Below are 12,103 nucleotides of genomic sequence, written 5' to 3' on the forward strand. Positions count from 1 at the left end.
CCAAAGCTGTTTCCAAACATTTGGAAGGAAAAGAGAGAAACTGTTTGCTTATTAGAGAGTAGAAAACCAAACAATATCATGAGCCTCAAACCCCTCTGGCAAAGGATTAGCTCTGCTACATGACAGAGAAATGACAAGTGAAAAAGTTTTGATTTATTCATTCTTAGCTGATAAGATTGCTTCAGTGTGGCCCGGAGTAGTGATAATGCATGAGATGATAGAAATAGCCGAGACAAGAATTGGTACCCATATGCTTGTGTTTTTTCTCAGTTCTGTAGAAGGACAGGTCCACTGAGATACAGACTGTGCACATGATTTAATGAAGGAAATTTTTCCTGTAACTTCCAGAATTGGTTACAACTTAGTTCTGAAAATAATCTAAAAAAAAAAGAAAACAATCTGTTTCCTTAGCATTATTAGCTGTTCAGGCCTTAATTTCTAACTAACATTTAAACTCACTGAATGATCTCTCCTGCAAGAGAAGATGGTAATCCCTTATGATAAAATATATATGGCAATCATCTTTTTGATGTGTATCTCCACTAGATGCTTCTGAACATGGCATAAAACCACCATCACTCAAGAATACAGTGCTCTACAGATCTTTCAGATACAAAAGTAGACAAGAAAATTACAAAAAACCTGTCTGCACAAAATGACAACTTTGTAAAGTAAAAGTAGCTGTGCAGGAAAGGTGATCAGATTTCTTGCATCATATGCAAAGTCTAAAAATGTTGTATCTAAACCTGTTTCCCCTTCAAGTCTTCAAACTACCAAGCCTTTTCACCTCAGTCTTTCACTGCAACAGAATCACTCTTACAAAAAATTCTACCAGTCATTTGATTGTCTCACTGACTCAAAATATTTAGTTGTTTCTGAGGATGACGGTAACATGGAGATTTCACTAGAAGTAGATAAAAATCAGTGAAAAGTAAGGGGGGATTAAAAGAAAGAGAAGTTATGTTGTTAGACTTTCAGTTTTAGAAACTGGATGAGAACTGCATGAAGAGGGATGAACACCTTCAGACTTGTTGGAGCAGATGATATACATTGAAACACTTAAAATTTTATTTATAAACCTTTCATCTAAGCTGAGGACTTGAATACAGCAGCAGAGCAATGGCTTTTAGTGGTCTTTTCTTGCCAGTAAGTTTGAAGGACATATGATTGCATAAAAGGTAATCCCTTTCCTTCCAAGCTTTATAGAGAATAGTGACATCTTCAAGCTAACCTCAAGCTAACTCTGAATTGTTACCATTAACTCAGAACTTAACATAATTGAGCACCATTTTCCCTTATGTTGCTCATGGTAAGGTTGAAGATTTTCCTCAATTTTACATACATAGATTTTCCTGTTTTCTTTCGTCTTTGAAATTACCTAACATCAACAGACTTTGTGAACTTATACACCTCAGAACAACCTGATTTTACTGTAAGCAGGAAGTTGGTCTTGAAAATTCTAGAGAAGCCTTACAACGTGAATTATTTTATGATTATATAATCAAATCAGAACATATCCATGGCCCAAAATAAAACTGTTGTCTCAAACATTTTTCTCAGTACTATTCTAAAGAAAAGTCTACAATCATAAACTCAGCCTCATGAAGTACATTTAAAGTTAATAACATTTCCTTTGAAAGCTAATGTACGTTCCATTTTACGTGCAGGAAAGCAACAGCACTGCAAGAGACATCAGAGTTTATTATCAGAGAGAGTTCAAATTACAATTTTTCCTGAGTCACCCGGTTTCAACTTCAGAGGGACTATAGCATCTATAAAAGTGGCTGCTTGTGGCAAACATCACCATTACTCCCACCAGCCTCTTCCTCTTATACAGAGGAACTAATCACACAGGATCTCCTGTCCACCTGCAAAATATTTAAAAGGGCAACTTCCTCCCCTCCGTATCAAGGAGCACATGAAAGATAAGATTGGATGGAGAGGACGGAGCTTTAGAGAAGCACACTGCTTACATAGATCAATTTATCCTTGCAAAACTGGTAGAACTAGAAGCAGTAATGAATGAATACCTGTGCTCCCCTGCCAGCAAAACAGTACATGGCAAACTCACTTTTTTGGAGAAGACCCTGTTTTGGTAACCATGCAGCACCTCCAAGTACTCGAGGCAACACGGTCTATTTTTATTATGCTGTAATTACCTTTTACAACTTATGGAAAGATAAATTTTGGAAAATCTAGGTATTTTCCTGCATAAAGAATACAAAGAAGATAATTAGGAGGGGCTGCTTGCATCATTGAAGGTTCTAGAGAACACAGCATCTAGCCTACATCAACAAATCAGTAGTGAAGCTTGTTAGAAAGCAGCTCTTATTTCACACATAGAAAGACAGACATTCTATTCTACTCTCAGGAAAATTGTTTGTTGTGGCTACTAAAATAATTTTTAAACATTTATACAGAAGAATTTTTAAGTAATTAGAAAGTGAAACTTGGTGGAAGGTTCCAGTCCATAAAAAACTTTTGAATCTATTTCCCTACAGAAGAGAAACATCCTGACTTCTGGAGGAAAGAAAATTACAAGTGCACATAAAATTAAAACATGTTGCTCACAAAAACTAAAGATGTTATCTACTCAATGTAGTAAACACAGATATTCTAAACTACAAGATTCAAAAAGCTCTCCAATACGTCAATGTCACCAAAACAAAGTGAGAAACTGGAAACAACTAGGACTCTTTCCATCTGAATAACTCCATCAAAATGATCATACTCTGGTGGAAACCATGTTTTCCAGCAGTACTTTTTTGCAGCAGAAACTACCAAACAGAGCTGAGCAGTCTCACAGGGGAAGAACAACCAAACATTCCAAAATGGAGACCTGGACGAAAGTTTTACCAGCAGACTGAATCCTGGTTACTATTTGAATCCTTGGTTTTATGTCCTTGGAAGGTAAACCTAGATTTTTACAACTGTGCCTATGAAGTTTGGTGCAGGCAGACAGGGAGTAAGAAAATGAGGCATCAGTTCAACCCAGGAGACAGAGCGATTAAAATAATAATAATAATAATAAATAATTTGAGAACTGCGGTTACACTGCAGGCCTGTAACCCTGTTCTTAGCTACTGTTCTCTTGGTTTACTGAGATTGGTGCATTTCACTTTACCAGAGGTTACAGGTCCCTCACAACATGAAGCAAATGTCTCAGAAACTGCAAGAAATACTTTGAGCTTTCCCAAAGAAGTTCCTCTTGCTGGAACTTCAGAGGAAACAGCAGAGAAAGTTTTTCATTTCTGTTGAGGCTTGTACTTGCAAGAAGCATAGATGTCTAGCCAGATTTTTGTATGTCTCTTTCCATTTCGTACCCACAACACAGGCACCTGGCTTAGCTTGTTAGAGAGCTATCATTCAATAGGCACTCATTATCTTTCCTATCGGTTCATCAGGTTTTGATCTGTTTGAATTAACCTTGAAATTCTCACTGTGTTGAGCAGGAGGCTTGGTCTAGAGACCTCATCCTGTCCCTTCTCATCTAAATGATTCCACAGTTCAATGAAGAAAATTTCTCCATAGAGTCTCAGGGCAAATCTCTTCCATTATTCTTGTCACAGGATGGAGGATATGGTGATCAAGCTTTCCTCATAAAAACAGCAAAATCTGAATTTTAGTGATTAAAGACTTTCTGTATTTAATGGAACTTCATAGATAAACAGTACACCAATTTTTTTTCTTTTATATGAAATATAATTACATGGCCTCTAACATTAATCTGATTCCTGATGTCCTGTAAAAAAACAGTTAATACTGCAAAGGCATTCACTGAAATTAATGGCTTTAAAAGATCTGGTAATATTTGCAAAACCAAGTAATTCTTCAAAATTAAGACAGCTATGTAAATGACCACACATACAAATGAAAAAAAATCTGCACTTACAGTTCTATTGCCTTGTTCCACATGATAACATATCCAGAAAGAATGAAGGACTCAATATTTACAATGTGTGTATTTCCTCTCTCTGTTCCAACATAAAGCCATTTACTCTGGAAAGGTAGATGGCAGTAAGTAATCCTGGAAAAGATAAAAAACCAAAACAACAAAATATAAGTGACTGAATACCACAGGAACAATATTTTTGAACACTTTTTCAGCTGAAAGAATTATTCTTTCTATTTTAAAACTTGAGAAAAGACTGCCCAGCAGGCATTCTGTAGAATATGCAGGTTCTGGGGGTCATCTCCAGGAAAATCATAAAAGAGAACATGAAACAAAACAGGGTCATCCTGGTTGCCAATATTAAGGGCAGGACAAAAGAGAAGCATCACTTGAGCACTGAACTAAGTCTATCTATCTCCATGAGTATGTAAATTGCACTTTTGATAGTATTCAGGACTCTCAAGGAAGGCTTTCTTAGATCTTTTCTCAGAATAAGCAGATTATCCTGTCAAACAAACAAGGGTTTTGTGGACATCAGTGGGATTCATGTTTTGCACAACAGAAATATAACACCATAATTCACACAAGAAAACATTCATTTATTTGCCATCTGGAAGAGCAGGGCTTTAGATAAGAGCATTCATCAAAACTGAACTACCACAGACACACTGAACTCTACATTCATTATAAAGTGGTGAAAAAGTGCTACATTAGCTTGGAAAGATGTCATGATAATTTCTCATGATAATACATAAAAGTTTTCACAGATGACAAGTGAGTACTCGTTACTTTCATATTATGTTACTTTCATATTATGGTTATTATATAGATATTACATACACTAAATCTATATGAGATGAGAAAACACTTGCTACTAAAATCTAACTGAATGCATACTACCTACAGAGACTGAAACTTAATCCAACTTTATGGCACAGACTTGTAAATTTTGACCAAAAAAATCAGGTATTTTGCTTGGTATGTCATGTATTATTATATTTATCACTCAGTTCCACAAACAGGCTATTTCTGGCATTTACATAAACACTTGATTTTTTTTTTTTTCCTTACCACCTTCAACCACCACAAAAGTACATATAGTATTTAAAACCATGAATATCTGAAATTTTCCTTCTTATGGTACAGCAATTTTTCTGAATTTATTATAAAGGAGTGAGAGGGGTGTTGGCAATCTTTAAGTAATTTGGCTCTCTCAGTCAAGTCAAGTCCTCTGAGCAGTCCTTGCCACTCTTTAAGGAACTGTTCAGTAATTATACAAATTGAATATACTTTGTGTAATTGTTCCCTGTAAAGTACTCTAAACAAACAAAGAACTTCCAAACAGACTATACACAGTATTTGCATAGTTCTGTAGTTTTCCAAGTATCTAATAAACTGTCAGTACATTTAATGCTAAATTCATTGAAGAGAGGAAAATGACTTTTTTTGTACTTACGCATCACACTGGACTGAATACAGTTGAAATGTGGAGTCTTCACATTGTAATTTATGGAGAAAATTATTGTGGAACCGTGGAACCCAGAATAAGGCTTACTCTTCACAGAAATCTTGTGGTTGATTAAAGTGAGGCCTAAATATAACATAGCCTCTGCTCTGTCCAGCTGTACAGTGCTCATTTTTACCATCAGTTGTTTAATTTTGACAATAATTCTGGAGTCTTTAGTGGAAAAAGCACCAGGTTTTTCAAGAGAATTGCTTTGAGAATGGGAGCTATATTTTAGTATGCATAACTGAAAATGCCTTCAAGCAGCAACATAGTACTGATATTGTGGGTGCAGTCAGACCAACAAAGATCCAAGAGAAACAACTGCAGAAGGTATATGCCACGTACATAAATCCTTGATGGAGTTCAAGTTATGAGCTTTATTCTTCTGCTCATAACAGGTGCAAGGAACCATTTGCCCTTTTGACTTCATAGCTTCAAACGGGAAGTTCTTTTACACATTTTTTCTGATCTTTTTCTTTTAAATTGAACAACTCTTTCTTTTGCTTTCTCTTCAGGTGTACCATTTCCTTCACTTTTGGTTAAATTCATATTTAGTCCATTCTTTTGTTGTTACTGTTTCATTTCTTGCATTTCTGTACTACCTCTACTCTTCTTTCTCGCACTGCAAAGCATATGGGTGCTGTGCTAGGTCCCAGCCCATAAAGAAACTTCTCTAGCTTATAAATCCTCTTAATCACTTCATGCTGAAGCTCACCCAACACTTGTTTGTAGTAAGCTGTTAAATTACAGAAAGAGGAGATAATTTTGACTTGAAAGTGTTGAAAACGTAGCTGTCTAATGACTGACAAAAAAATTGTAAGTTCCAAAGTTGGGACTTACTAGTTCCAACTTAGAGCCCTACTTGACTTGCACGCTGCTACTCCAATTTCTGGCAGTTGTGTCATCAGACTAAGCAGGTTCAAGTCCACCTAGGACAACACTATTTTTCAGTCTTCTATTAAATCCAATCACAAGCCACTATGGGGTACTGCAGAAAACTTGATCTCCCATGTGCAAGAATGAATCCAATATTAGGAATAAAGTTTCAACATCACCTCACACACTGTTTGAGGCTGCTTTTTGAGATTTCCTTCCATGTCATAATCTCTTGGACACACTGCCACAACAACCAGCAGACAAAGTGGGTGTCTGCATTCCCAGATATTGCACAGCCTCCATTTGCCTGCCTTAGGTTTAAAATTACAAGAACATAATGCTTTAAGAACAAGGTCCTACAGCAAGAGAAAAAAATCAGACCAATGTAGTAACTACTAATAAGTAGTTAGGCTATAAGTTACTAGCCTTAATATCTTCCTGGCCTCTCTGAAATCCCAGATATCATTCACTACTAAGCCTGGATGCACAATATGAAGCACCAAAAGAAAATGAGGTATTGCTAAACAGTGAAAAAAAACCACCACAGCCACACCCTTTTTCTTAAGCCCAGCTGCTTCATCTTAAATAATTCCATTTTGTTCTGCCAAATTTATGGGATGGCCTGTTAAGAAAGTATCCTGCATGTTCATTCTTCAACAAAGAAAAGTACCCTATGAGTCTTTATTGTTTACCCAAACTGTTATAAAACATTATGAAATGTCTAATTATGAAATGTGTAAATATCATTATGAAACCTTTTATAATATATGAGCTTATAAGAAAATAGCACTCCCTTAAAGACAATCCAGGTATAAAAACCCTATTAGAGCACAGGGATTACTAGGCATTTTAATACAATATATTGCTAGGCTTCACCAAACAAAGCCATATGATTTTTGTATTCTCCTAAAACTCTTCACTTCTCTGAAGTAGTTTTTACATTATGTAATTTATTTAGCTTTTACATAATGTAAATTAAATTCAAACTGCTTTATATATTATTGACTTTTCACTTCTACAGAAAATATTAACTTGACTTTGAGGCTTGGAAGCTTTGAAGCAAGACTCAGATTTTTAATGAACATCTTCCATCTCAGTAAGTACTGAAATTACATAACGATTTCTTCAAGAGAAAACAATGAAGTCTCATACTGTAGTTTTCATTGTGGATGAAAGGTATTCCATTATATGACTCTATTAGTCATATATCCCACAAGCAAATTAAGATGTCTTTTGATGCCATTACAAAAATGAGTCAATAAGCCAGAAAGAAAGAAAGGCTATTTTTCTTCTTAAGGAGTTAGGGGTTGTACTGAATTATGAAGCACTTCTGACAAAGTTTAATCAGATTGTCAATCTGATTGAGATAACGTACAACAAAATTAAATGGAAACTTGAGGATTTTCTCAATGTTGATCACTTAACAGAAAGTCAGCCAGAAATGTGGATATTATACATTCTTAGCAGTAAACCACAACATGAATCTTATTGATCATTATAAAAAATAGCAAAAAATTGATGAATTGATACCAAAAAAGGTGTTTCTGTGCTGCCAGAACAGTCTGAAACACTGTCAAATGACAAAACAGGATATAGAATATCCTGTAGGATACAGTAATTTTTACAAAATCAAGAGGTACTAACTAAAACACTTAAATAAGAATTTAGTAGGGAAAACTATTTTGCTAAGGTCCTAAAAACATGCCTTATGTAAGTAGTTAAACATATTATTTAAATAAATTATGTAAGTAATATAAAAGATATAATGGAATAACTGAAAGAGGCATTGTCAAAACATTGAACTTTATTTTAGAAAGGAATATATTCTGACTGACAAATCTTGAAAAGATATATTTTTCAGAAAATCACACCACTCTACAGTCTACCAACCATGGCCAAAAACTCACTGCGTATTAGTAGAATACTACAATGTTAAAATAATTTAGAATGCTATAACCTCTAAAGTATTAGCAAAAACTCTTAGATTAGTTAAAAATCATCTTTATTATGTTAATTGTATTCCTGTAAGAAGAAGAAAAGATAATTTTGAGAATGCTTCTTTCTGCCTCTGCTTTGCTATTTTCGTTTTTCTATTTTTACTGTGAAAAGTTTTCCTGGAACACCATTGCTGGCGGTGAGTGGGGAGACCTGCTGAAGGGTGGAGAGTAAATTGCATTGTTGTCAAAATGAAAAACAGTTATTCCAACTAAATTATTTAGTTGCTCAATCATGGACATCGAAACAATTAAATTTACACTATTGCTTTTCCCTTTATACAGATAATCTTAAATATGAACAAGCATAGAAACTGTGTATTCCTTATTCCCAGCTGACTGTCAGAGTTCAGTTTCTCTAAGTTCCAACAGAAAACAAACATTAGCTTGAACTCCCTTTCAGAATCCTACCAAAATAAACTACAGTGTCCAGGTTCTCAGGAAATATGGAAACCTCACAAATTTACAGGAAAAGAGGAAGATAAAACATGAAGGAGCATTAACTTGGGAACATGAGTAGCTGACAGGAAGCAAGCCCAGTAGCTGCAAGACACACTGGCCCAGCCTTCTGCTCTCAGAGACTCCTAAGGGATGACTGCCACTGTCTTACACAATGTACAGTGCATTGCCCTAGCATGGATGAATTCAGCTGCTGAGAAAGTCAATCACCTCCTTAAGAAGGTTATGGCTATCAGAAGTCTACCTTTTCATTGCAATGATTATGGCTCTTTTCCTGACTCCAGGGATTTTCTCCAGCATCCTCTGGTGCTTTAAGCACTTTCCACTAATTTACACGATTTCCTTCAGCTGGTCATCCCCAAGAGCTGTTCTCTTGGTATTGCCACTTGATAGACTGGGTATCATCCCTGGTACTTGCCAGTGACTAGCTGAAGTTCTGTCAGGTCCTCTTTCAAAGCAGCTCTTCAAAAGGATTCCTCTAGAGAGGAATCTGTGGCCTGCGTAGCCTTCAATGGATATTCACAACAGGGGAAAACCACTGCAGAAGCCCTTCCCTTCCTTCTTGACTTCTGCAGGTTTTCTTCACTCCAACAGAAAAACTGCAGCTGCTAAGAAGGCTTCATGTCTTTGTTTCAGCCCTCTTCTCCCTCCATCAGCAAGCACAAATTATTTCCACGCAATTTCTTTTCTTCCCTCATACTCCCTTAATCTTTCAGTAATTTTGAACAGAATACAAAACAAAGCACACCAGACTCATCTAGTGCCCCCTCCTTCTCCAGCGGTTGAAAGTGGACTGAAGTCGCTTCTGGCTAGCCAGTATCCTCAGCAAGTGTAAGGTTACTTTTTGTCAGTTTAGTAGGGGATATTCAAACTGAGATTATTGCTTTAAGTCACAAAATGGACACAGGAAGAATTGGATATTCAGGCAAAGTAATTTGTAGCTGACCTGAAGTGCCTAAACAGAAGCACAGGTTAAAGCTACTGACAATGAAAGAAAGGAGTTGTTTCCAGCAGATCTAGCAAAGGATGTAAATTATGAGCTACTTGGCCTCTGGAGGTATTTCATCTTCTTCCTGGTCTATATATAAATTTGGAGCTCATCAGCCGTGTGAGACATGTAAAAAACATGTACAATAGCAGCAATTCATGCAGTCTGCTATCCACATGATGTGTGCTGTAGACATTTTAAAGACAGCAAAATGAATTGCTTTACATGAAGCAATTTAATATATGTTCCTACAAAAAAACATTAATGAAAAATGGAGTCAAGGCAGTGGTAACGTTTACTTTCTAGATTTCTACTTCCCAATGTTCCTTTCAAGTTTGGCATCTCAGACTATTCATCTTACCCAATCAGTCCACAGAGCAGCTTTATTTGTCTTTGTTTTGTACTGGTTTAGATACAAGTATTCATCACAGTCACTGCTGCTTGTACAACAGCAAAAATTTAATTTGTGGATTGGAATGTAAGAAATGAACCCTTGAGGTTCCTCTCTTCTGTTTAATACTGATTTAATCTGATTCCTTCAAATTAACTGCCACTTGAGCTAGAACAAATTACTATAAGATACCTCTTGATTTAAAGAATTTCAGTGATGGGAGATTCTCTACAAATGCTGAGGTACAACAAATCAGGATTCCACCTCTAAACTGTAATTTCAATACAAATTATCCTAAGTAAAGTATACTTCTAGCTATTTGTGAACATCCTACATATAATTAAGACATCCTTCTCTCCCCCACCCCTACTTCAATTTCTACAAATTTTATGTAGAAGAAATGTTAAGAAAAATTTTTCACTTTAGAGTTTCATTTAAAGCCAACAGGCTTAAATACTGCTGAGATATCTAACACAAATCCTTATTTTGACAAAGCGAAAAACCTTATGCATCTATTTTCCATCAAATTATTTAGATATGATATCTGGCTGGTGGTCCACTGCTGTTTTCAAAGTGTTTAAGATGCAAACATTTTTCATGGTGTCCCTTACTTGAAGTATTATACATAAGAAACTTACAAGAATAAGAAACAGGAATACAAGAAGCACCAAAAAAAAATACACAAAATTTTAAGAAATGTAGCTGGAAAATTATTTATTTCTCAAGATATTTTGGTTTTGTCCCTTTTATTGGATCTATTGGCACATTCTGAAGCATTTTGTTTTTCAGAAATTGGGACTTATCATTAATCCTTTAAAGTGTTAAAAACGAAAATACAAAGTTGAAGGTAAACTATAAGTATTAAACAGTTAAAACAATTGAGAATAAAAGTAGGCTGTGCCTCTGTTTCTTCAAAACCCAGAGCTTCCTGTGTAAACCTTCTAGATGGAAAATAACCCTAAAAGCCTGAAGTTAGGCCTATTCTTGACTTGTGAGCTTACTATTTCAAATGACTTTGCAATCACAACTGTAGTTAATAGCTTACAGCATCTAAAAATTACTTGTTTTAAGAAATGCTTATGCTAACCACAAAAAGATCAGTGTAGCAACTATATGAACATTTGTAATGGGTATCAACAGAAATTATTTACAAGCAGCTAACTCAAAAGAAACTAGAACAGATCAAAAAAAGCATGTTGAGAAATACATTAGATGTATTCCATTTGATTAAATTAGTAAACCCAGAGATGTCCCTTGAATGAAGAGTTAATTTATGTATTAAGATAAAATCTTATGAGGTTATTATGAGCTCTTAACAAGGACAGTCGAGTCTACAGCATGCCACAAGACCTTTGGTTTTTCCCAGATTTATTTCTTACAACTAACCTTCTTACAACTCCACAGGAGGACATCCTGGCCTGTCCAGCATGCCGTAACACATAGACAAAGACAGCTGCACTATACTTCTATATATATAAGATACAGGCATTGAAATCCCCACCCTCAATAACTCCAAGACTATCTCCAGTAGCACTGCAGCAAGTTATGGGCATTATTTAAGCTCAAGAACAACTTAGAAGTCACTCCTGAAATCCCAGTGTGCAAGGGAATGTACAACTTTTGTAGGCTATTCTACACATAATTTGTTTAATTTTCAGAATGAGAGGAAATTACCTTCCTTCCTCTTGGGCAAATGCACAGCAAAGAGACAGCATCTTTTGTCAATTCCCTTTTATGATTTTGACTGCAAATTCACATGAGTGTCTCACCTGTAGGAGCAGCATCACTGACACTGACAGTGACAGTGACACTTTCTCCCTGCCTAGACCTTTAGTATTACACAACAGTAATGCCATGGATTGAACATGAACACTTGGTCCCAAGAGAAACAGATTAGGAAATTACATGGAAACTTTCTTAAATAGAAAAAGATGCTGGAAGAAACCAGAATACTTTTCACTGACTTCTAATTTGTTACTGATGCTGACTCAAGGTC

The 12,103-nt window shown here is 35.7% G+C and overlaps 1 protein-coding gene across 6 annotated transcripts in view; it reads right to left on the reverse strand.

Moving 5' to 3' along the window:
- The window catches only part of STXBP5L (syntaxin binding protein 5 like), a 182,494-nt gene that overhangs the window by 89,500 nt on the left and 80,891 nt on the right, over positions 1-12,103 (reverse strand). For all 6 annotated transcript variants that reach the window (XM_015624074.3, XM_015624095.3, XM_015624065.3 and 3 more), the window contains exon 5: positions 3,893-4,027. In XM_015624074.3, coding sequence (XP_015479560.1) covers positions 3,893-4,027 — 135 coding nt within the window. The remainder of the gene's footprint in view (positions 1-3,892; positions 4,028-12,103) is intronic.

This window comes from Parus major, chromosome 1 (genome assembly GCF_001522545.3).
Source record: "Parus major isolate Abel chromosome 1, Parus_major1.1, whole genome shotgun sequence".
Lineage (NCBI taxonomy): Eukaryota > Metazoa > Chordata > Aves > Passeriformes > Paridae > Parus > Parus major.